The 24,317-nt window shown below is 57.7% G+C and overlaps 3 protein-coding genes and 1 long non-coding RNA gene across 11 annotated transcripts in view; 2 read left to right on the top strand and 2 right to left on the bottom strand.

Moving 5' to 3' along the window:
* TRIM9 (tripartite motif containing 9) overlaps positions 1 to 3,161 on the top strand; it is a 55,848-nt gene extending 52,687 nt beyond the window's left edge. For all 7 annotated transcript variants that reach the window (XM_085060943.1, XM_085060938.1, XM_085060942.1 and 4 more), the window contains one exon: positions 1,558 to 3,161. In XM_085060943.1, the coding sequence (XP_084917069.1) occupies positions 1,558 to 1,620 (63 nt within the window). In that variant the 3' untranslated portion in view covers positions 1,621 to 3,161. The remainder of the gene's footprint in view (positions 1 to 1,557) is intronic.
* Positions 2,844 to 5,639, bottom strand: LOC146435751 (uncharacterized). The gene is made up of 2 exons (XR_014852374.1): positions 5,420 to 5,639; positions 2,844 to 3,225 (listed from the first exon to the last, which is right to left on the bottom strand). It is a non-coding gene; the product is annotated as an uncharacterized LOC146435751 (long non-coding RNA).
* PYGL (glycogen phosphorylase L) lies at positions 5,142 to 18,223 on the top strand. Its single transcript, XM_085060936.1, has 21 exons — positions 5,142 to 5,263; positions 6,398 to 6,650; positions 8,062 to 8,163; positions 8,836 to 8,914; positions 9,127 to 9,230; positions 9,823 to 9,954; positions 10,632 to 10,743; positions 10,818 to 10,900; positions 11,839 to 11,982; positions 12,101 to 12,193; positions 12,404 to 12,550; positions 13,097 to 13,260; positions 13,362 to 13,476; positions 14,163 to 14,264; positions 14,341 to 14,488; positions 14,583 to 14,641; positions 15,287 to 15,428; positions 15,560 to 15,767; positions 15,845 to 15,979; positions 17,183 to 17,249; positions 17,349 to 18,223. Exons 2-21 carry the CDS (start codon positions 6,408 to 6,410, stop codon positions 17,535 to 17,537), a joined length of 2,568 nt encoding a protein of 855 aa, XP_084917062.1. The 5' UTR covers positions 5,142 to 5,263; positions 6,398 to 6,407; the 3' UTR covers positions 17,538 to 18,223.
* On the bottom strand, positions 18,053 to 23,492 carry ABHD12B (abhydrolase domain containing 12B). Of its 2 annotated transcripts, XM_085060944.1 has the most exons (13): positions 23,327 to 23,490; positions 21,676 to 21,803; positions 21,127 to 21,229; positions 20,931 to 21,050; positions 20,603 to 20,633; positions 20,403 to 20,448; positions 20,182 to 20,311; positions 19,926 to 19,966; positions 19,624 to 19,703; positions 19,365 to 19,447; positions 18,780 to 18,858; positions 18,505 to 18,629; positions 18,053 to 18,184 (listed from the first exon to the last, which is right to left on the bottom strand). In XM_085060944.1, exons 1-13 carry the CDS (start codon positions 23,431 to 23,433, stop codon positions 18,163 to 18,165), a joined length of 1,095 nt encoding a protein of 364 aa, XP_084917070.1. In that variant the 5' UTR covers positions 23,434 to 23,490; the 3' UTR covers positions 18,053 to 18,162. The 2 variants fall into 2 exon arrangements, with proteins under 2 accessions (XP_084917070.1, XP_084917071.1); XM_085060945.1 differs by lacking the exon at positions 18,505 to 18,629 and having other exon boundaries at positions 23,327 to 23,492.
* Positions 23,493 to 24,317: the final 825 nt, after the last annotated feature.

Below are 24,317 nucleotides of genomic sequence, written 5' to 3'. Positions count from 1 at the left end.
GAACAAAGCCTGGAGTGACAGGATAAGGGAGAATGGCTTCCCACTGCTAGAGGGCAGGGATAGATGGGATATTGGGAAGGAGTTCCCTCCCTGTGAGGGTGGGGAGGCCCTGGCACAGAGTGCCCAAAGAAGCTGTGGCTGCCCCTGGATCCCTGGAAGTGTCCAAGGCCAGGCTGGACAAGGCTTGGAACAACCTGGGATAGTGGAAGGTGTCCCTGCCCATGGCAAGGAGTTGAAACAAGATGTCCTTTGAGGTCACCTCCAACCCAAACCATTCTGAGATTTTATGATCCCCTCTGTGCAAGGGCAGAGGCACCAAGTGGCCTCTCTAAATTAGGGATCCATGGACTGGGACATGCTCTGTTGTGTCCATCAGGACACAGGGGTTACTGTGCTGTCACCAAGGCAGTGACAGTTTTCCAGCAGCACTGGGACAGAGGTGTATTGGGACCATCCTAAACTTTGGGAGCATCCTTGCCAAAGTGTCCCACCCCAAGCCTGGCTTGGAGAAGGGCTGGGAAATGTTTAATTAGGAAACACTAATGAAGCCCATGTTGCCTGTGCTGTTAGAGATGCTGTATTAACTTGCTGTGATAAAAATGTCCTGCTGGGTGATGGATTTAATTCCTACTTTAGTCCTCTACACAGCCATAAGGGACAAGGCATTTCTGGAGCCCCTCAGCGTTGTGAGTTCCCTGGGCAAGGCAGAGCCTAAATCCCCTGACAACACAGAAATCCTGTGGGATGCTGATAAAAGGCTGCTAATTAAGCCAAGCCATTTATTATGCTTCTTCAGAGGTATATGACTAATTGAAAACAACTCTAATGAGGAGGGAAATCACCACATTTTAGACAAAGTCTTCTATAAATCTGTATCTGAAGGGGACAATGCTGTTGCTGCAATAAAAGAAGGAATTGTGCTTTCCTCCCAAATAAAAGCATTTGTGGAGGGAACTGAGTTCCCCCTGTGCCACTCACCAGTGTCTGTATGAGCACAGCCCTGTCCCAACATCCTGGTGCTGCTCAGCTTCCCCACCACAAATCCTTCCTCCCACCAGCAATCAATCAGCCACATCCCCTCCACCATCCCCATCCCTCCACTGTCCTTGTCCCCACTCTATCCCCATCCCCATCCCCATCCCCACTCAGCTCAGGGGCTTCTCCAAGATCTCCTGTAATGTCATCAATGTCCTTCATCCCCTCTTGTCCATGGCACCTGCACAAAGACCCCACTCCCATGTCCCACCCCTCTGGCAGCCAACTGTGGGGTTTGTATGCAGCTGGCTGGCAATATTTGGAGCTTAGTCCCGCTGGTACCAGCAGTCCCAGTTCACTCCAACAGCACAGAAAAGTCAGGAACAAGCGAGATGGAGCCACTGCCACAGTTCAGGGAGGATGCAGGGTGGGGCAGGAGGAGCAGTGGGCATCTCCAGACCCATCCTGCCTGTCCCCAGTGCTGCTCCCATCCTCCTTGGGGACAATGTGCCAGCTGCCACACCCTGAGCTGTCCCAGCAGGCACACTGGGACACACCTGAGCCCCATGTCTCTCCTCACAGGTGACGCTGCACACCGGGCTGCCTGTCCCCGAGTTCTACGCTTCGCGCTCGGCCATGCCGTGAGGATGCTCCCGGAGCCGGCTGCCTCTTCTCGGTGTGAGAGGAGCCAGCCCGTTCCCTCCTGCAGGACAAGGCCAGCCTACCCAGCTGCCGGGTCCCTGCCCAGCTGCCAGGTCCCTGCCCAGCTGCTGGGTCCCTGCTCGGCCTCTGGCCGGAGGCGGGGAGGCAAATCGGGAAGGACGATCCTGGCTTTCGGCCGTCTCCGCTCTCCAGCCTCCGCGCTGTCCTGTGTGTGTGCGCTTCGCTCTTTAGCTCTCTTTGGCTGATGAAGTACCTAGGTAGCCTGAGCTGTTCTCCTGTGTCCGCTTTTAGGTTTGGTTTTCCTGATTTGAGTTGGGGTTTTTGGGGGAGGGCGGCTCCGTCTCGCTTTCCCCTCCCGTGGGGCCGGCCGGAGGGACCTCACCACGGGAACGCTTCGCCCACGCCAGCCTGGTTACTTTGCAGGATATTTCTTTCCCCTGTGGCCTTTCTTGCAGAGCACCCTTGGTCATGTGTAGAGGTGGGTCCTGGATTACCAGTCAGTCTCCATGTCCTTACCAAAACGCCCCGCTCTGTCCCGTGTCCCCCCAGGATGTCTGTGGGGCAGGGGGTGGCCATCCTGTCCCCAGGTGCTCCGGGTGCTGGCAGGCCCTTGGTTGGGTGCCCAATGCCCACGGGGGGCTCCCCAGGGACCCCCCACACCTCGGTGCCAGCAAACACACCGCAGCCATAGACCGGAGAGCCCTCGCCCGGCCCTTCGGAGATTAGTGTTTATTTTTTTATAGTTGCCATATAAAGCCTAGCCTTAAATTCAACTGATAGTGTCCTTCCAATCACCGGAGAATTCATTCTGCAGTGAGGGTCTGACAGAGAGCCCGGGGGTGGGGATGGGATGGGGAGCAAGGAGAGCTGGCCACAGCCCTGCCACGCACTCAGGAATCCGCGCCTGCTGCCGGCAGCAGTTCCCATCAGCCTCCATTCCCTACTTGACTTTCTGGTAATTCAGAGGCAGCAGAGGAGCAGTGCCAGCCCCGTCACCGAGCCGAGAGCGCCTGCATGCGCATTGTCCCCTCGCTTCGCCGTGCAGCCCCTGCGGAGCCGCGACGGGCAGCGGGATCGTCCAGCGTTCCCAGCCCGGCCGGAGCGACGGGAATGCCGGCCCAGCAGAAAGACAAGTGTAAATAGCCCATTCCCTCCCAGCGAGCCCTCCCCTAGGACAGGCCCTTCATTCCCTTGTTGCTCCAGCATTAAGTTTTCCTAATTTATTGGATGGGTGCTATCTCGTTGACTCCCGCCGAGGAGTTCCCCCAAAGCTGCCGGAGAGCCGTGTTGCGGGACAACGCCGGGCAGCTCCCGGGTGGATTCCTGAGGAGCCCCCGTGGCCGGCTCACCCGGGGCTCCTCTCAGCCGTCATCCCCCGTTCTTTAGGATGTTCATGGTGCTTCTTAGAGTCCCAGTGATTGTAAGACGTCGTCCCCCCGTTGCGCGATGGTAGCTGCACACAGCCGCTGTACTGACGAGAAGTGTCATGTTTGCTGTTCTAATAAAGGACTTTTACGAGAGAAGGGCAGAGCAGCTCTGTGCTTCGCTTCCCATCTCATCCCTCCTGCTGCACATCCCTCACTGGGCCTGTCCAGAAACAGCAGCAGAGGACAGAACTCAGTCCATGGGAAGGAGCAGCACCAGTTGAAGGAATTCTTGGCTGTGAGGGTGGGGAGGCTCTGGCACAGGGTGCCCAGAGAAGCTGTGGCTGCCCCTGGATGCCTGGAAGTGTCCAAAGCCAGGCTGGATAGAGCTTTGGAGCAGCCTGGGCTAGTGGAAGGTATCCCTGCCCATGGCAGAGATGGACTTTAAGCTCTTTTCCAACCCAAACCATTCTGGGATTCTCTGAAACCTAGAGCTGTGGCAGCACCATGAGATGACTGAGGGACAGGATGGGTCTAGTGCCACCATGTCCCTTTCCCTGGCACAGTAGCATCCCCAGAAAAGTCGTGGAGCAGCAAGAAATAGGAGCTTGTTTTCCACCCTGTGAGCAGGAGATGCCCCAGGAGGGAGACAGACACTGCACACCCTGGTACACCCCTGGGACTCGTGGGGAGCTAACCCAGGCACAGCCAGGAACCCCAAATCCAGCAGCCCCTCATCCCATCCAGCCTTTTCCCAACCCTTTACAAGCAAACTCCTGCATCCCTTCATGAGAAGTGAGAACTCCCCATTCCCAAGATGGGTGCTGAGCTGGGACAATGGGAGAGGGGAGGGTGCAGCTCCCATGCCTGCAGCCCACCAACAGGGAAACTGGGGAGGCTGAAGGATGGTCCTGGGATATAAGGAAGGAGGGAGGAATGACCAAGGCTGGATAGAGAGCTCCCCAGGGAGATGAAATAGAGGAAAAAAGCAAAGGGATGAGTGCAGGGGGGCCATTTCCAAGGGAACAGCATGGACAATTCCCCCAGGGTCGTGAGAAGGACTCACTGCTGGGATTTCAGTGCCTGCTCTGTTTTCCCAGAGTGGCTCAGGAGAGGTTTTCAGTGCAGCCTCTGAGCTCATCATGGGCTAGAGTCCAGGGCTAAAGAAGAAAATGCTAATGCATGAAGTGCATCTCAGAAGGATGCTTGTTCCTTCCAGAGTGGGAATGTGCCCATGACACCGGAGATACAGGAAACTGCATCCTCCTGCAGCATGTAAAACCAGCCTGTAAGTCATGTACAGCACAGGGAACAGCCCAGGGCCAGAGCATCTGTGGCAGTAGGACAAGGAGCAATGGTTTTACACTGACAGAGAGATTTAGATGTATTGGGAAGAAATTCTTCCTTATGAGGGTGGGGAGGGCTTGGCACAGAGTGCCCAGAGAAGCTGCGGCTGCCCCTGGATCCCTGGAAGTGTCCAAGGCCAGGTTGGATGGGACTTGGAGCAACCTGGGCTAGTGGAAGGTGTCCCTGCCATGGCAGGGGTGGAACAAAATGAGCTTTATGATCCTTTCCAAAACAAACCATTCCATGATTCTGTGATTCTATTGCTCTCTGGATAGAAGCTCATGCATGGATCTAATCTAATCTCTCCCCGCCCTCTAGCACTGGAAAGCCATTCTCCCTTGTCCTGTCCCTCCATCCCTTGTCCAAAGTCCCTCTCCAGCTCTCCTGGAGCCCCTTAAGGCACTGGAAGGAATTCTGAGGTCTCCCTGGAGTCTTCTCTTCCCCAGATGAACACTCCAAGCTCTCCCAGCTCAGCTCCAGAGCAGAGGGGCTCCAGCCCTCAGAGCATCTCCATGGCCTCCTCTGAACTCACTCCAGCAGCTCCACAGCCTTCTGATGTTGTACTTCAGAGCTGGATGGACCTCTGCAGGTGGGGCACTCTGCATCACCTGAGTGGGGCAGAGGGGCAGAATCCCATTTCCCTGCCTTGCTGCCCACCCTGATGGGGATGAGGAAAAACAAAGAATCTGGAAAACCTGCGGAGCCATGGCTGGAGGAGGAGGAGGAGTGGACGGAGGATAAGGAGAGGGGGAGGAGAAGTGTTGCGTTGGAAGCTCGTATCGGATATTTCTGCCCTTGGGAGGAACCGGGCGCAGGGCAGGGCAGGACACTGCGGGAGGCAGCTGGAAAGAGCCCGGAGCCGCGGGAAGAGATCCCACGCCGTTTGCAGAGGGATTGCGGGCGGGCAGAGAACAGTGAGGAGACGGGGGAAAGGGAGGGGGCCGGGAGATGCTGCGGGGGCGGGCGGGGGGCAGTCGTGACACGGGAAGGGGACGGTGACACGGGAAGGGGACGGTGACACGGGAAGGGGACCGTGACACGAGGATGGATCGTGACACGGGGGGACACACCACGGCACTTTCCGGCTTTTCCCTCCGGGCCCGGCGAGAACGATCTTCCTCGTACGTGCTGCGAGAGCGGCTGTCGGCGGGCGGGGCCACGCGTGGGGCGGTCCCTGCGAGGGGCGGTCGCTGCCTGGGGAAGCGCTGGCTGAGCGGCGGTGGCCGCGCCTGGAGCGCTCCGCTCCGCTCCGCCTGCTGCGGGTGCTACCGGGGGGCTCCGGCTGTCCCCCAGCTCGGCACCCCCTCCTCTGCACCGCCCCGGGACACCTCCTGTGCACCTGCCTGGGGTCTCCCCTTTGCACATCCCTCTGAGACCCCCGGAACAGCTCTTTTGCACATCCCTCCGTGGCCCCCGCGATCCCCTTTTTGCACATCACTGAGACCCCCGCGGTCCCCTTTTTGCGCATCCCTCTGAGACCAGCGGGGTCCCCCCTTTGCACATCCTTCCGAGACCCCCGGGATCCCCCCTTCTGCACATCACTCTGAGTCCCCCGGCGTCCCCCCCTTTGCAGACCCCTCTGTGCCCCTGGAGGTCCTTCCTCTCTTCTGCACACGCCTCTGTCCGTAGCCCCTCCCTTTGCACTCTCCTCTGTGACTTTCGGGGTCCTCTCTTTGCACACCCCGCTGAGAAATCCCCAAGGGACAGTCCCTGGGACACCCCCCGGCCACGTTCCTGGAGTCCCCCCTTTACACCCCTCTGTCCATTCCCGGGATTTCCCCCTCGCATCCCCCTCTCTCCATCCGCCGTCCCCACCTTCTCACCCCCCTGTGCGCCCCTCGACGGGCGGTCCCCAGGGTGCCCCCCTTTGCCCCCCCGGTGGCGGTCAGCGCTCCCGCCCCACGCGTGGGCGGCCCTTCGCGGGGCCCGTCCCCATCTCCATCCCCATCCCGTCCCCTCCCGGGGCGGTGCCAGCTCGGGGCGGAGGCGGAACGAGGCGCCGGAGCCCAGCCCGTGTGTCCGTGTCCCCCCTCCCCGTGTCCCCGCAGCCCCGCCGCGATGTCGCGGCCGCTGTCGGACCAGGAGCGGCGGAAACAAATCAGCATCCGCGGGATCGTGGGCGCCGAGAGCGTGGCGGAGCTGAAGCGGGGCTTCAACCGGCACCTGCACTTCACCCTGGTCAAGGACCGCAATGTGGCCACCCCACGCGATTACTACTTCGCCCTGGCCCACACCGTGCGGGACCATCTGGTGGGGCGCTGGATCCGCACCCAGCAGTACTACTACGAGAAGGATCCCAAGGTGGGAGCGCTGGGATTTGGGGGGAGCCGCTCCGTGCGGGGTGTGGTGCTGGGAGACCCCCCGGCGGGTCCGGGGTTGTGGCTGGGGTAGGATCCATGGGAACCCCCTGGATGTGAGCCTTCCCTCCGCGCTGGAATAGAGGGATTGGCGAGGCTCGGTTTTTCACGGATTTAGGGCTGTTCCGGCAACTTTTCCGAGAGGAGGGACTGGACTTTACCAAGCGAGGCCACTGTCCTTTGCTTTGCAAAACAAACAGAGCGCGGCTTGGCCGGCAGCGGGGTGCAGGGCATGGGAACGCCGCTTGTTGTCCCGCGGCGCCGGCGTGGGTGCTGTCTGCCCAAACCAACTCCAAAGCCTTCCCGGGGAAATTATTGGAAAGGCTTAAAGGCACCCGAAGCCAACCAGAAACAGGTCTTGTTTAACACGAGTGATCCCAAGCGTGAGCGATCCGGTTTGTGCAGGAGTTGCTGTGCTGCTGCTCGTCCCGCTGGCTTGCTCCGGGCTGTGCCGCGGGGGGATTAAGCCCTAATCCCCCTCCTGACACCTGGATGTCCCTGTCGGCATCAATTTCCTCCCTGCCGACGCCTCGCTGGGAGCGTGCCAGCCGCGATAGCTCAGCACTCCCCCGTGTTGTGTCGGGGTGAGAAATAGGAACCTCTGCCAGGGTTTGGAGTTGGGACTCTCCCGTGCTGTCTGCCTGGAGTCTCTGCTCCCAGCGATCTCACTGGCTCCTGCCCAGCCCATCCTGCCCATGGCACGAGCCTTGGAACGAGACGATCTTTGCAGCCCTTCCCAACCCAAACCATTCTAGCATTCCAGGATTCTATCCCACCTCCATTCCCGGCCCGACCCCGCGCAGGTCCTGGGGAAACCTGTCGAGTCAGCGACTTCCCCCAGCCTAAATCCTTCCTTAAAACCTGCCGGTGCTGACGCCGGGGCTCGGCTTACACAAGTCCTGTGCCCGCGGTGTCAGCGGGAGTGTCCCCTGCTCCAAGGGGACAGCAGAGGAAGCCCAATGTCCCCGCAACCGCCGCCTGGCCCCGGCAGCTCGCTTGGTTTTCCGGTGGCTTTGCAGCCCGGAGTGACGTTAGGGAAAAGGCTCCTCTTTAAAGTTGAACTTTGTGCCAGCTGACCGTCCTGGAGCTGTCCCCGCTCTGGGACAGGGAGCCAGGGCTTGAACAAATAAAACAGCCTCTTCCCTGTTTGGGAAAGAGCTGGAGAGCAGGGCAGGGGCTGCCGGGCCACCCAGGAACCACAACCCTGCAATTCCTGGTGCAAACCACCCTGCTCTGTTGAGAGCTGGGTTTGTTCCTGTTTGTTTTTGCTATTTCACCCATGAGCAGTTTCTGGAGTCCAGGGGAGCCTCCTCCAGCCCTGGCAAAGGTGACCATGGGGTGGTTTTCTCTTCCAGAGGATTTACTACCTCTCCCTGGAATTCTACATGGGGAGGACGCTGCAGAACACGATGATCAACCTGGGACTGCAGAATGCCTGTGATGAGGCTGTCTACCAGGTGAGCATCCCACCAGGGGTGAGGACCTGACCTGGGAGGGCTCTGTGCTCCCCAGCTCCTGGGAATGTCTGTGTTTTTACCACATTGGAGAGGGATCCCATAACCTGGAAGGAAACTGGTGGTTCTATGGATGAGGCTGTTCATATCCGTTATCAGTGGCAGGGAGGAATAAAACCTTGAGTTAAGCCCAGCTGGGTGCTGGCACCAGGTGGCACTGGGTTTATCAAAGGTTTTTGTGTGGCTCCTTTTGTCCCCACCCTGTCACCTCTTGTGCTCAACGTCATCAGATGTGGCCAGGGCGGTTGCACAAGAGCAGGAACAGCTTTTGTGCAAACATGTTCAAGGGAGAGGAACTTATTTTTAGGGGGTTTTAAATTATTTTATTCCCACCTGCTGTGACCAGGGGACATCAGGGCGTGGCAATGGACCAAAGGTTTCCACCTGAGCTCCCTGAGGAGTTTTGCATAGGCAAAACTTCTTCCTTCTACAGCATCATCCCAGGCTGGAAAATTTAAATTTCTATGGAAAAGGGGTGTAGATGCTTCTTATGAAACTGGGTGCCTTTCTAACCCTCCTGGAGCCCTCCTGCAGGGGAGTGTGTGCCAACAGTGCCTTCTCTCAGTGGGGCTGGGCACCCTGACAGTCTCCAGCCCATCTCTGTCTCCTCTGCAGCTCGGGCTGGACATGGAGGAGCTGGAGGAAATCGAGGAGGATGCTGGGCTGGGCAATGGGGGTCTGGGCAGGCTGGCAGGTGAGTGAGCCCCTGCTTGGCACATCCCTGAGGGATTTACAGCCCCCCAAATCCTGGGGGGTTATTGCCCCAGCATTTTCAGCACGGAGTGCTGGGTAGCTGCTGGCCTTGGCTCGTGTCCCTGTGGGGCTCGTGGCTGTCCCAGGGAGAAGGATCCATCTCCCAGGGATGCAAGGAGGGCTGAGCTCACTGCTTTCCTCTCTCCTGGGCAGCCTGCTTCCTGGACTCCATGGCCACGCTGGGGCTGGCAGCCTACGGCTACGGCATCCGCTACGAGTATGGAATCTTCAACCAGAAGATCCGGGATGGGTGGCAGGTATGGATGGAGACGTGTGGCCCTCGCTGTCCCCTGGCACAGCCAGAGCCCCAGCTTTACCTCCTTCCCCTTAGGCTGGGGTGTACAAACACTTCCCCTCACCTTGGAGGCTGCTGCTGCTGTGTTATTTAAAATTTAGCAGATATTTTCTGGAACAAATTGAACTTCTTAAAGCAGTTTAAGTTTCTTAAACCAGTGCACAGCATCCATCCCTTATCCCCACCCACAGCATGTCCTGCTCAAGGCCACCTCGAGAGCTGCTCCATGGCTGTTTGGGGCAGGTGAGGATGGAGCAGTTGTGTCTCTGCTCCTTGTGGAGCAGGTGGAAGAGGCTGCTTTGGAAATGCAACATCAGCAGTGCTTTAAGAGAAACCTTGGGTTTATCCCCATCCCCGTGGGTGGCAGAGTTCAGGGTGGTGTCTCCAGGTTCACCCTGCAGTGCCAAAATCCAGCTTTAGGGCACACAGGCTCAGAGCATCCTCCCCTTTGCCACGAGCAGCCAGAGCCTTTCCCAGCCATCCTGCCCCAGCCATCCCCCAAGTGAGGAGCCCCGGGGCTGGTGGCCTTGTCACCACTCTGGGTCCCCTGGCAGGTGGAAGAAGCTGATGACTGGCTGCGGCATGGCAATCCCTGGGAGAAGGCTCGTCCTGAATACATGCTGCCCGTGCACTTCTACGGCCGGGTGGAGCACACTGCCTCTGGTGCCAAGTGGATCGACACTCAGGTAAGGGCTGGGGACAGGAATGTGCCTTGCACGGCTTCTCCTGTCACCTGGGGGGCTCTCCCTGGATGTCTGCACCCAAAGGATGAATCCTGCAGAATCCCTGCTGGGAAGGTTGGGCTGGGATGGAAAAGGCAGGGTTGGGGCAAGCTGGGGAGGAGATGGATGTAGGGATGGGGACAGGTTTGGCTGCTCCACATCTGCAGCTAAGCTCTCCATCCCTGGAAGTGTCCAAGGCCAGGTTGGACAGGGCTTGGAGCAACCTGGGATGGTGGGAGATGTCCCTGCCCATGGCAGGAGCGTGGAAGTGGATGGACTTTAAGGTCTCTCCCAACCCAGACCATTCTGGGATTCTGTGAAATATCCAAAAACAGCACCAGCAGGGTTGTTTGCCATGTGCAGCCCTAAATTAACCCTAAATTAAGCTTGTCCTGACCTTCATGAGCCCCTGTCCATGCCCTGAGCACTTCTGGGAAACAAAAGTGTTTACCACTCAGCAGGCAGAGCCAGAGGGGTGTCCCCATGCAGGGGTACCAAGCACATCCCCACCCGAGCAACCCCACAAAGGTGGGCAGCACCCCAAGCTCAGCCCTGAGCAGGAGGCTCTGTGGGGTGGGAGGGCTCCAGGGGGAGCACGGGGGACTCCCAGCCCAATTGCAGCTGCCCTGGGGATGTCACAGGTGGTGCTGGCGCTGCCCTACGACACGCCCGTGCCAGGCTACATGAACAACACCGTCAACACCATGCGCCTGTGGTCAGCCCGAGCTCCCAACGACTTCAACCTGCGCGACTGTAAGTGGCAGCTGGGCGGGAGGGGGAGAGCTGAGGGGACACTACGGTCACCTTGGCCCTCTGCTCCTCCCCAGTCAACGTCGGGGATTACATCCAGGCCGTGCTGGACAGGAACCTGGCGGAGAACATCTCCCGGGTGCTCTACCCCAACGACAATGTGAGTCACGGGGGTTTAGGGAGTTCCCGTTTTAGGGATGGGTAAAAAGTGCCCGGATGGAGCGGGGAGTGGAGCAGTCCTTCCCTCCAGGACTCTGCAGAGATGTCTGTAGTTGTGTTTCAAGCTGCTTGCAGTGCTTGGATGAGGGTTGCTGCCTCTCTCCAGGATGAGTTTGCTCCCCTGAGCTTTGCCTGGAGGGAGTGGGGATGAGCATGTCCTGCTGCAGAAACATTCCTTGAACAATGTAATGTGAAAGCAAACTGCTGAGTGCTGCTGGCGTTTCCCTGGTGGCCTTTTGCAACCCTGGGACTAGAGGCTGTGCCTCAAAATGCCCTTTGCACTCCAACCCTGTTGCTCTGAGTGTTCTTGCCAAGCTGGCACAGAGGTGTGCTGGGATGCACAACCCTTCCCCAGCCGCAAACCCAGCCGTGAGAGGAAAAAAAGGCAAAGGGCAGATCTCCTTGCTTTGCAGCCTTTTTGAGACAGGTTGTGATGGCGTTTTTCCCATTTAATCCTCCTCCAGCTTCTCCCCAGGTGGGGAGAGCTGGGAGCACTGCAGCTCCAGGGGTGAGGTTGTCTCCTGCAGCTCTTCCTTCGCAGAGCAGCAGATCAGTGTTTTGTGCTACATGAGCAGCACAAAATCCTTGTTTTAGAAATAGCTCCTGGGTGTTACACCTCCTGTGGCTTCCCTTCCCACTGGTCTGGTGCCTTTCCTTGCAGCCAAAAAGTTCAAACCACAGAGAACAGGTTCTGACAATGCTCTTTGGACCAGCACATCTCAAAGCCCTGTGCTGAAATCTGGGAAGCAAGGAGAGGTTGGGATTAGAGCTGCCACCAAAACCAGCACTGGGGGAAGCACAGGGGGCTCACACCCTGGGAACAAGGAAGTGCAGTGAATCCTGTGGGAATCCTGCAGTTCCCTGCTCCTCTGCCCACAGTTCTTCGAAGGGAAGGAGCTGAGGCTGAAGCAGGAGTACTTTGTGGTGGCTGCCACCCTCCAGGACATCATCCGACGCTTCAAAGCATCCAAATTTGGGAGCACCGACAGCGTCCGGACCGTGTTTGATTCCTTTCCAGACCAGGTACGAGCCAGGGCTGCTCTGACCTGTGCCTTGGAGAGGTTTGTGGACCCTCCATGGGTGCCCAGATGGGATTCCCGATGTCCCCTGCGTGTCCCCATGTGCCACCCTGCTCTCCCAGGTTGCCATCCAGCTGAATGACACACACCCCGCCATGGCCATCCCTGAGCTGATGAGGATTTTTGTGGACATCGAGAAGCTGCCGTGGGATAAGGTAGGGACATCCCACCTGGACCCTGGGTCTCCTCCACCCACCGTGGGGAGCCAGTTTTGTGGCTGCTAGGGATGACGTGGAGCAGTCAGGCTGAGTTCAACTGGTGTGGACTGGGAGGAGCTGGCTGGGCTGTGCTGCTGGCACAGTGGGAGGACCATGGGTGGGTTCTGGTACTTGAGGTGCCCCTGAGCACTGCCTCTTCCCCACCAGGCCTGGGACATCACCAAAAGGACCTTTGCCTACACCAACCACACGGTGCTTCCCGAGGCCCTGGAGCGCTGGCCTGTGGACCTGGTGGAGAAGCTGCTCCCCAGGCACCTGCAGATCATCTACGAGATCAACCAGAGACACCTGGATGTGAGTGTCTGGGAGCTCTTTCCAGAAAGGGGGACAGGGCTGAACTGTCAGGATGAGAGAGATTCACAAACTGATGGTGTTGGGTGTGTGGCTGGGTGATTCCAGCTGCTTTTTTGGGACATTGATGTGTAGGGAAAGCCCTTTCCCATCAGCACATTGCCATCCTGCAGTTAGTGACTGCTGAGAGGCTTCACCTGTTGCTCCAGGGGCTTGAGAGCTGGAATTTCTTTGTTTCCTAAATGCTAAATTCAGCCTGGGAAAGATGAGTTTGGGAGTGCAGAGCAGATGGTGGTTTGCCCTCCTCGTCTGGCAGCACAAGGATTTTGCCAAAATGGCCTCACTGGCCTCACCAAGTGGGTGGGACTTGGGGGAGTCCTGTTCAGAGACATCCGTGGTGGGAAAGAGCACCCTTTGGAGGGGATTTGCACTGTGACAACAGAGTAAAAGCCACCATTCTGGCTGGTGCCAAATGCACTGGGGACACTGCACAGGGTGGGACATCCCTCAGTGCCACCAGCTCTCACCACCTCTCCGTCTCCACCGCAGCACATCGCGTCCCTGTTCCCTAACGACACGGAGCGGCTGCGGAGGATGTCCCTGATCGAGGAGGGAGGCACCAAGAGGATCAACATGGCCCATCTGTGCATCGTGGGCTCCCACGCCGTCAACGGCGTGGCCAAGATCCACTCCGAGATCGTCAAGACTCAAGTGTAAGTGCAGGGAGGGAGGTGGTGATGGATCCCCCTCGCCTCGGAAGGGGTGGTGGTGCCAGGTGGGCGAGGCTGGAGCTGTGCCACCCTTGTCCTTGCAGTTTCGAGGATTTCGCGGAGCTGGAGCCGGAGAAGTTCCAGAACAAGACCAACGGCATCACCCCGCGGCGTTGGCTCCTGCTCTGCAACCCGGGGCTGGCGGAGCTCATCGCGGAGGTATCGGCATGGGGGGGACATGCTGTGCCCACTGACCCTTCCCTGCTGAGCCATGGGTGCCACAAGAACCCCAAACATTTACAGCTTTTAGGTAGTGGAGGAGTTGAGGGTCATGGGAGGGGATTCTCCCCCTCTGTTCCACTCAGGTGAGAGCTCACCTGCAGAGCTGCCTCCAGCTCTGGGGTCTCCAACATCAGAAGGATGTGGAGCTGCTGGAACAAGTCCAGAAGAGGATAGAGATGCTCTGAGGGCTGGAGCCCCTCTGCTCTGGAGGCAGACTGGGAGAGCTGGGGGTGTTCATCTGGAGAAGCTCCAGGGAGAGCTCAGAGCTCCTGCCAGTGCCTAAAGGGGCTCCAGGAGAGCTGGAGAGGGACTGGGGACAAGGGATGGAGGGACAGGACAAGGAGGAGTGGATGTTAACTGACAGAGGGTAGGGACAGATGGGATGTTGGGATGAAATTCTTGGCTGTGATGGTGGTGAGGCCCTGACACAGGGTGCCCAGAGAAGCTGTGGCTGCCCCTGGATCCCTGGAAGTGTTCCAGGCCAGCTTGGACAGGGCTTGGAGCAGCCTTGGATAGAGGAAGGTGTCCCTGCCCATGGCAGGGGGTTGGAACTGGATGATCTTTAAGCTTCCTTCCCACCCAGTCCTTCCCACCATCAGCACATGCCTGTTCTCCTGTTGCAGAAAATCGGGGAAGACTACGTGCGGGACCTGAGCCAGCTGACCAAGCTGCACGAGTTTGTGGATGATGACCTCTTCATCCGGGAGGTGGCCAAAGTGAAGCAGGTGAGGGCTGTGGGCAGGGGGAACGAGGGCACAGGGAGCAGAGAGCAGGGCTGACGTGGTCCCTGCCCCGGCCCAGGAGAACAAGGTGAAGTTTGCACTGTACCTGGAGAAGGAGTATAAGGTGAAGATCAACCCTTCCTCCATGTTCGACGTGCATGTCAAGAGGATCCACGAGTACAAGCGGCAGCTGATGAACTGCCTGCACATCATCACCATGTACAACCGTAAGCCACCACGCCCCAAGGGGACAGGCTGTCCCCGGGCTGCAGCAGCATCTCTGTGTCCCCTGTCCCAGTGTAACACTTCTGCTTTCTCCAGGAATCAGGAGGGATCCTGCAAAGCTGTTTGTGCCGAGGACAGTGATCATTGGAGGCAAGGTAAGTTGAGTCAGGAGTTTTAGACATTTTTGCAAGTGCCCTGGGGGATGTGGGTGCAGATGTCTCATGGGGCTATATCTCTATATCATCCTGACTGGAGGGTGGAGCCAGGTGGGGGGTCCATCTCTTCTCCCAGGGAACAGGGGACATGACAGAGGAAACAGCCTCAAGCTGCACCAAGGGAGGTTTTGATTGGATATCTGGGAAAATTTCTTCATCAAAAGGGTGGTCAGGCATTGGAACAGCTGCCCAGGGCAGTGGTGGAGGCCTCATCCCTGGAGGAACTTAAAAGCCATGAGGATGTGACACTTGGGGACATGGGTCAATGGTGGCCTTGGCAATGCTGGGGGAACAGTTGGACTCAATGATCTTAGAGGGCTTTTCCAACTCAAATAATTCCATGATTCTATGTCCATGGAGTCCTCCAGAAAGCACTGGAGTGGCACTGGTTGGCTTCAACCCAAGCAAGTTTTGGCAGGGCTGTGTGTGGTCATGGAAGCCCCCAGAAGCCCATGGTGGTGTAACCCATGTTGGATGAGGTGACAGGAACAGGGATGAGCAGGTTCTTCCCTGGACACATGGGAGCTGGGCATGCCTCACCCACCCCTTGCAGTCCTCCTGCCTCACCTGTGGCTTTTCTCCCAGGCTGCCCCAGGATACCACATGGCCAAAATGATCATCAAGCTCATTAATGCCGTGGCTCAGGTGGTGAACAATGACCCCATGGTGGGCAGCAAGCTGAAGGTCATCTTCCTGGAGAACTACAGGGTGTCCCTGGCAGAGAAAGGTACCCTGGGTGGGACATTCTGTGGAGAGGGGATGTCCCTCTAACCCGTGACTGTTCACCATGGTGCTCCAGCAGGAAACAAACCCAAATCTGCTCACCACAAGCCCCTCGTTTCTGTGGTTTTTTGGCAGTGATCCCTGCCACCGACCTGTCGGAGCAGATCTCCACAGCAGGCACCGAGGCCTCAGGGACAGGCAACATGAAGTTCATGCTGAACGGGGCTCTGACCATCGGCACCATGGATGGAGCCAACGTGGAGATGGCCGAGGAGGCTGGAGAGGAAAACCTCTTCATCTTCGGCATGAGGGTGGAGGATGTCACAGAGCTGGACAAGAAAGGGTGAGGGCTGGGATTGCTACATGGCTGCCACCTCAGGTACCTGGGGCAGCACCATTTTATACCCTATTTCCCTCCAGGTACAATGCCCAGCTCTACTATGACCGGCTCCCCGAGCTGAAACAGGCCATTGACCAGATTAAAAGTGGCTTCTTCTCCCCAAAAGAGCCCAACCTCTTCAACGATGTGGTCAACATGCTCTTCCACCACGACAGGTGAGGCCTGGGGTGCTCTCCATCCCCTGGGCTGGGTCTGTCCCGTGGCCACGTCAGGGGCTGGGACCACATTGCAGGTGGATTCTCCATGGATGGTCCTTGTCACATTGACACCTTTGGGTGTGCAGCTCTTCCAGATGATTTTAGGCACCTCAAGGGCCTTTCTGGCCAGAGCACTGAGCACCCAAGGGCATTGGGATGGGAGAAATGCTCCCCCTGGGTGCCTCCCTGGTCATCCAGGGTTCTGTACCAACAGGGCTTGGGGAGAGGGGATTTGGCTGGAGGGTTTGTGTTGGAGGATGCCTGTCAGAAACTGGATTAGATCAGTGCCTGGAGCCATTTTGGGGTGCCTGGGACACCTGTGTGTGGGTGTGGTTGGGGTCAGGCCTTGCTTCTCCTGAGGCAATGCCCAGACCCCTCAGCCTGGCAGAGCTGTCAATCACGGCACCTTGGGGGAGTGGCTGGAGCTAACCCAGCTTCTGATTGGCCAAGATGTCAATCAGTCACACATGGGCAGTACTAGCCAGGCTCTGATTGGCTGAGGAGCCAGAAGTCCCACCTAGGGGGCGGGTCCATGGGTGCCACCGGTATAAAAGGGGCTGAGGGCGTGTGGCTATTAAAGGAATTTTTCAGCTCCCTTGGATTTTGCATCTCATCACCATTGGAATCCAAGAGTTGGTAGCTGTATGTGTATTTTTCTGTACCTTTTCTGCCTTTCTTTTTCTCTCTTTTTTTCTCTTAATCCTTTTATCATGGAACTTTTCAGGTAACAGGACATCTTAAGGTTCTGAAGGCTTCTCTGTTATATGGGCTAAGTAAATGCTAAATGAATTCTAAGCAAATGCTTAATACTAAATTAATGCCAAATAATGCTATTATAAATGCTTTTATGTTGAATTCGGTGTTGTATTTCCAAGGAGACCTTTTTCCAAGGTCTCCTTAATTTTCTCTTACTTTTGCCAGTAAACTTTTGTGTGATTTTCACCTCTGGAGAATATCTGGTGGGGATTTCTCCTCTGTGCCAGAACGGAGTAAAGGAGCTTTGAGTTTGGTTAAACTCGAAGTTAAACTGGTTAAACTGGTTTGGTTAAATTGGTTAAACTGGATTTCAGGGCCTGGGGTGTAACAATGCTGCATATCAGGCAGCCTGCAGTTCTTCCACCTTCCCCTTCCTCCTGACTCCTCCTTTCCTCCCTTCCACAGGTTTAAAGTCTTCGCAGACTACGAGGCTTACATCAAGTGCCAAGAGAAAGTCAGCGAGCTGTACCTGGTGAGTGCCAGCCTGGGGACAGGGCAGGGAGCCGTGCTGGGACACAACATCCCAGGGATGTGCTCCACCACCCACCCCATCCCACCCCTCTCCTCGCAGAACTCCAAGGCCTGGACCAAGAAGGTGATCAGGAACATCGCGGCGGCCGGCAAGTTCTCCAGCGACCGCACCATCAAGGAGTACGCCAGGGACATCTGGCACGTGGAGCCCTCGGACCTGAAGATCCCCCCGCCCAACGAGCCCCGGGACGCAGGGCAGGACAAGACCCCCAACGGCACGGCGGCGTAGGGACCGCGGTGGCACCGGCCGGAGCCAGGGGACGAGAGCACGTGCGCTGTACAATTCTCTGCTGTCTGAGTCTCTGTGTTGCTGCCGCTGCTGCTGCTGCTGCTGGCTTTCCGTAGGGATGGGAGAGAGGGGGAGGGATTTTTATAACCTAAGTGTCGTGTGGAAAGCGAGACCACGTCGCCCTGTCGCTTGCATTAGGTGCTAAAAAATAAAAAGTGCCATTGGAGTCCAAAGGGGGCTGTTTGCTGGAGCCTCAAATTAGGGCTGGGCTTGCTTCTGCCAGTGCTCACGGAGGAAGAGGGCTGGCCAGGGGTGGGGTGGGCAGCACAGCTGGACACAGCTGGAAACAGCTGGCTGGGCCCTTGCAGGCACTGCTGAAGTAGGATAGGATGGTGCCAGCCCTGAGGCACCAGTGCCAGGCCCATGTAGTCCCCTGTCACAGCTCTGGTGACCCAGACCACATCAGTGTCTCCATTCCTCGAGTAACCTGCAGCATCCTGGAGGCAGTGGGCAAATTAAAAGTTTCTCAGTAGTTTTTATTACTTACAACAGTAAGTTCAGTGCCATGGGGGGGTCCTGGAGTGTGTTTGAGGGAGCATGTGGTCAATGCAGGCAGCAGCTGGCATCACTTCGTGTTTAAGAAGTCTCTGCAACAAGATGTAATAAATCTTACACTGTGTCACTGACCCTCCTGTGCCTGATTTGTGATCCCTGCATGTGGGGCTGAGCTGGGCTTGGAGCCTCTCTGCACCAGGGAAAGGAGGAGCTGGTGTCCCCAGAGCCACCTGCCCAAGCCACCCAGATCAAGGACAGGCTCAGGGCAGGGGGGAGTGATTGAAGTTTAGAAAGTGATGCCAGCTAACACCGTGGGGAGGGGAGGGAGCAGGGGCAGGCAGCTCTGTTCTTGCAGTGGGAGAGGAGGCCAAGGCTCATCCTGTGCCCCCCATTTCTTTGGAGCAGCACTTACTTCACCAGGGCAGGCAGCTCCGGGTTGAAGGAGATGTAGTCGTGGCCCAAGCCCAGTTTTTCAGGAAAGGTAATGAACTTCACCTTGGATTTGTCCTTGTAGGCTGTGAGTGCTGTCTCATAGAGCTGCCACAGGGTGGGAGTGTGGTTAATGGCACGAGCAGGGGACCCCAAACCCCTCCTGAGGGGTGGTTACCCCCTCTCTGGCCACTTCAGCCCTCCAAAACCAGGCTCAGAGGCCAGCTGGCAGGTGCCCAACCCCATGGCAGTGCCCACCTTGCGGCCCAGCTTTGGAGGCACAACTCCATCATCTTCTGCGTGCAGGATGAGCAGGGGGCACTTCAGCACCTTCACGCTGCCGGCAGCAAGCACAGCCCTGAGGACTCTCCCTGGAGCCTCCCCAGCCTCTCCCAAAATTTCAGCACCCTGATCCCCCCAGCTCTGCCCCTCAGAGCCATCCCTGGCATGCCCACCTGGGCAATGCCCATGCTGCTTGCCATGGCATGGCAGCAACAAGCACCCTAATCGCCTTAAACCCCAATTACAGGGTGGTCAGGTTTCAAAAGCACCCATAAATCAAATGGATTTCAGACAGGCTGTGAGTGCTACAAGGAATGTAAGTGGGTAGTGCCCAAAAAAAAAAAGGATAGTGGCTTGTGGACTTTGCTCAATAATCAAACTGAAATCTGACATTCTGCAAATAAAAAGTCACTTTCAAAGTATGAGTAAGCTGGGTAAACACAGAGGAGCTCAGGGATTTCTGTGGGGTTGACTGACACCTTTCCTTGGTGGTCATGTGGTCCCAGCAACATTCCCACAGCCCCCCAGGGATGGCTGCACCCCTTCCCACCAGGAACTCACTTCTCATCACTGGGGAAGAACATGTCTGCCCGAGCCAGGGAGTCCAGGATGAAGAACTCAAAACCTGGGAACTGCCGGTAGATCTGGCAGGGAGAGAGTTTGGGGGGGCTAAGCCATGGCTTGGGTTCAACTGCACAGGGAGGGGACTCAGGGAGCTGGGGGACCCCACAGGCAGAGCCTGTCACCAACTGGGGACCCCAGAGGCCAAGCCCCCTCCTGTCAGTGCCGGGTGATCCCCAGGCAGAGCCCCCAGACTCACCTTGGTGATGGGGATGTTGGCGGCTGCCTCTCGGATGTTGGTGTAAGGAGACTCCAGCACAACAGCATCAACCTGGACCCCTGAGGGCAGAGTCAGGTGGCAGTGGCTGTGGGGACTGTCCCCGCTGCCAGACTGCTGCCACACTCCCCTCCCAGGCAGCAGTGGGGCCAAGATGTCCCTATCCCAGTGAGGAGGACAGGGAGGGCTCCTCATCTCCTTTGTGGCTTCCAAACTCAGGCCAAGGCAGAGCAGAGCCTCAGGGTGACACTGCAGGGGGACAACACATCCATGCTGGCCCTTACCTCGCTCCTCCTGCAGTTTCCTCGCTGCATTGGTGGCAATCCTGTGACAGGAGAGGTGACAGTGAGAGGGAGCAGCCAAGGGGAGGATGCACAGCTCACTCACATTCCCCCTTGCTGGCTGTGTTTGGCTTAGCAGGGACCTCCACCAAGGAGCTGCTCCAAGCCCTTGGTCCATCCCCGGGTGGCACCAGGCTGGCAGCAGTGTCAGAGGGTGCAGGGTGAGCTCTGCTGTGCCCCATCACACCCCTGCACCCACCCTGTCCCCAAGGAATGTCCCCAGAAGAGGATGCTGCTGTTCCCACTCCGTGCTTTCGCCCAGTCGTAGAGTGCCAGGACATCTGTGGTGAAGCCTCTCTCTGTGGGGTGTCCACTGGAGTCCCCATAGCCTGTGGGGGACATGGCTCAGTATCACAACCCTGGTGGGGACCAGCCCTAAGAGGGGAGGTCACCCAATAAGAGGCAGGGGGACAACTTTACCTCTGTAGTCGAGAGCCAGGATGTGGAAGTCAGCAGCTCCCATCGTCTGTCAGAGCAGCACCGAGTCATGTCCTGGTGGGGGATGCACCCCAGGACCCCCAGCATGGCCCCTTCACCCTGCACGGGGTCCCTCTGGGTCCCTGGAGCCAGCAGGAGCCTTACTCCCGGCAGGTCCCAGTGTCCCCACAGGGCACACTTACCTTCAAGAACTGGACGCGGTGACTCGCAGCCCTGATGGAAAAATGGGGTTAGAGCTTGGGGGAACCCCAAGGGACCCTCCAGTGCCAGTGCAGGGGAGGAACCACAGTGACCTTATCCCAGGAGGGGAGAGCTGGATGCTGTGGGGTGGGTGGGTTTTGACCTTTCCCTTTATTTCACAGGGATTTTCTTTGACTGCTGGAGTCAGAAATGACCGCAGCAGCCCAGACCCCACAGCACTGCTGGCTGCTGCACCGAATTTGCTACTTCCCACCTGAGAGCAGCCATCCTGCCTTGCTCCTGGCCCTGCAGCAGCACCCCAAAACTCACCTGGTGCCCCCATTGCCGTGCAGGTAGATGATCACAGGGTGAAAATCAGCCAGAGCCTCCTCATACCAGCGCTGGTCCTTGCCCCGTGCCTCTGCCCCTCTGCTGGCTGGCACCGTGTGCCTGGGGGGACAGTGGGGTTACCCTGGGGGGTTCCACCTGCTTTAGCCACCAAGAACACTGAGGATGTCCTGCTCACCAGATGCCAACTGTGACACCTGGCTCGGTGGTGAGGTGCAGGTTGATGGTGTTGTTCACCAGCAGCTCCGGCCGCCGAAAATCCACGAAGAAGGGGAAGGCCACTGATGGAGAAATCACAGCCATCATCCAGAATTCTCCCACCCACCTGCTTTTATACCATTCTTTCTAAATCAACACGTTATTGGTTTTAAGGTATTTAAGTGAAGTTTTAAGTTATTTGAGTTATTTAAGGGCCGTGCTGAGGTAGGCGATCCCAGCCCTCTGCCACCTCCTCCCACCCAAAATTTCCAGCTGAGCATGCCCAGGCGTGTTGTAACTGCAGGCAGTAAACAGGGTCGGCGGCACCACGTTATTAGAGCTTGCAAAACACGGGGAAAGATCCCTCAGTGCCTCCTCTGCAAGCCCACGGCACGGCGGGAGCCGGGTAAGCACTGTCCCGGTGCCACCCAGGTGCTAGGCGTGGTCCCAGCCGTGTTTTGGGGGGTCTGCAGCAGCCAGCTGAACCCCACGGGGGTTCTCCCGGATGGGACAGCCTCAGGATACTCACGGAAGTTCAGGTAGACAAATTTGGTGAGCAAGCTGGGGAAGAGGCGGATGAGGAAGGGCACGGAGGCGTAGGTGAGCAGCGGGGCCAGGAGGAGGGTGCGCAGCCCTGGGAACCAGGAACGCCGAGCCCTGCAAGGGAGCCACTGTTGGCACATCCCCTCCCATCCCAAGGGATTTGGGGTGCAGCAGAGCAGGCTCCCCGTTCCCAATCCCAGCCATGAGGCTTGGATACAGCAGCTTTTCCCTCTGGGAGCAGGAGCCAGATCCCCACCCCGTGTTTTGTTTGGCTTTTGGGGATGGGATCAAGGTGTTGGAGCCACCCCACGGTGACACAGTGTGACAGAGGCCCTGTTGGGTCCCCCACACCCTCCCACAGACGCCGGGAGGCAGGAAGGGCAGCTTCCCACGGGCCGCCGGGAGGCAGGAAGGGCAGGGAACGTGCCAGGGCTGGGAGCTGCAAGTCAAACCGGCAATGAGGAGCAATCGATACTCTGTGGCAACACCCCAAGTCCCGGCTGGGGAGGCACAGTCACACACCTGTCCCCAAACCTGGCACCCAGAGCCTCTGCAATATTCCAGGGACAAGGAGGAAGGTGGCAAAGGGGCTTGGGGGTGACGTCCCCCAGTGCCACCTGCTCCGAAGGGCTGGGGGACACATCCAGCTGCTCTCTGCAACAGCGAGACGCAACCCCAGCCCCAGGAGGGAAAGGAAAGCCAAGAGCAGCAGCTTTCCCGGCATCAACAGCCCTCGTGGGCTCATGGTGATGGGGAAAGCAGCCTGGGCACCGGGGGATTGAGGGCAGAGGTTCGTGAAGGGAGCCAGGCACGGCTCAGGCCGGGGGCAGCATCCCTCCTGCGGGAAGCACCCAGTCCATCCCCTGAGACACCCTGGGAATGCTGCGAGACCCTCAGGAAGGACTGCAAAAGGGGTGCCAGGGCACGATGGCACCCCAGGGAACGGGCAGCCTGCCCGGGACGGTGTAGGGTCGCATGGCAGCTTCTCAAATCCCAGCTGTCCCGCAGGTCTGAGCAGCAAGGGAATGGGTCAGGAATGCCCTGGAGAGGCTGCGGGGAATTGTCAGGTGCTGCTTTGGGGCTAAAGCCAGAGCTCGAGTGCAGCTCACGGCTGCCCTTGCACAACACCTGCGGCAGGTGAGCACTGACCCGGCCAGAGCGAGGGGACACCTCTGACAGGTGGCACGGTGACCAAACGGGACAGCGGGGTGACAAGCCGCAGCACGGCTTCGGGATGGGGTGGCACACAGCCGCGGTATGGGATCGTGGTCATGGCAGGTGACACATGGCCACTGCACGGGGTCACGGCGGCGGCAGGGTGACATGGGGACGCGGCCGCAGTACGGAGTCACCGCTGTGGCAAGATGATATGGGGACATGGCCACGGGATGGGGTCACGCCGGCGACAGGGCGGCACGGTCACGGCAGCGGGGACAGACACGGGGTCACGGCCCCAGCAGGGTGAGCAGGCCACGGCGTGGGGTCACAGCAGCACGGGGTGACTGTCCCAGCAGGGCAGCGCGGCCGCGGCGCGGGGACAGCGCGGTGCGCAAGAGACGCGACAGGCGACACGGCCGGGGACGGCGACACGCGGTTCGGGGGAGCGCGGCGGTGTCCCCACGCCCGCGGGTACTCACCGCCCGTGCCGCGCCGCTCCCGCCCTGCCCTCCGCCCGGCCAGTGTCGCCGCTGTCGCCGCTGTCGCCTCTGTCGCCGCTGTCGCCGTCCCCGCCGCGACGCCGCATCGCTCTGCGCCAGCTCGCGCGGCGACAGCGCCGACAGGACCCGCCCACGTCACGGGGACACGCCCACGTCACCAGGCCACGCCCATGTGATGGGGACACGCCCATGTCGCCTGGCCACGCCTACCTGAGCTCTGGGCGGGGCCAGGGCCAGCACGCGCTGTCACCGCTCCTGGGGACAGGGGACACCCGGCCGGACTGCAGCCCTTGTCGGGTCTAGAGGGACCTATCAGGGTGGCAGTCCCCTGTCCCCCAGGGACCTCAGGAGATCTGCAGCCCATTGTCCCCCAAGACAGGCCAGGGGGAGCATGGGGACAGCGCTGTGACACACCAGGAAAAGCAGCCTTGCCACAGGCAAGGAGCACGCAGGGAAAGCTTCCAGGTTAAAAAATAAAAGTAGTTTTACAAATTAAAAACAATAAGTAAAAATAATTTTAAAACTTATAAATTATAAATAAATTATAAATAAAAATATAAATAATATAATTAATGGGAATACATAAAATTAATCCTAAATTATAAATTAAGTACATTATATTATAAATACATAATATATAATATCATATACTATATACTATATACTATATAATATATAATATATAATATATAATATATAATATAACCTAAAACATAACATATACTATATAATATATAATGTATAATGTATGATATATAATATATAATATACAGTATATAGTATATAGTATATACATTAAATCATGAATTAAAATTATAAAATAAAAATAATTTTATAAATTAAAACCTGGTGTAACTAGGATTAAGCAGGAAGGGTGGAAACCTGCTCCCCTCTCAGCTGAGCCTCCCACCTGCAGCTCTGTCAGCATGAGTCACCTCGGCCTTTTCAAGCTGAAACTTCCCACCAGGAA

Source organism: Lichenostomus cassidix, chromosome 5 (genome assembly GCF_008360975.1).
Source record: "Lichenostomus cassidix isolate B80296 chromosome 5, HeHo_3.0, whole genome shotgun sequence".
NCBI lineage: Eukaryota > Metazoa > Chordata > Aves > Passeriformes > Meliphagidae > Lichenostomus > Lichenostomus cassidix.
The sequence above is the reverse complement of the archived record's forward strand: the minus strand, read 5'-3'. Positions and strand labels throughout refer to the sequence as shown.

Bases quoted from the DNA above. Each gene is read 5' to 3' on its own strand.
- PYGL (XM_085060936.1), top strand. From the start codon at position 6,408: ATGTCGCGGCCGCTGTCGGACCAGGAGCGGCGGAAACAAATCAGCATC. The intron at 9,955-10,631 runs GTAAGGGCTGGG...GGGATGTCACAG, and splicing joins CCAAGTGGATCGACACTCAG to GTGGTGCTGGCGCTGCCCTA. The intron at 12,194-12,403 runs GTAGGGACATCC...CTTCCCCACCAG, and splicing joins AGAAGCTGCCGTGGGATAAG to GCCTGGGACATCACCAAAAG.
- ABHD12B (XM_085060944.1), bottom strand. From the start codon at position 23,433: ATGCGGCGTCGCGGCGGGGACGGCGACAGCGGCGACAGAGGCGACAGC. The intron at 21,230-21,675 runs GTGAGTATCCTG...TTTCTCCATCAG, and splicing joins ATTTGTCTACCTGAACTTCC to TGGCCTTCCCCTTCTTCGTG. The intron at 20,449-20,602 runs GTAAGTGTGCCC...CTGCTCTGACAG, and splicing joins ACCGCGTCCAGTTCTTGAAG to ACGATGGGAGCTGCTGACTT.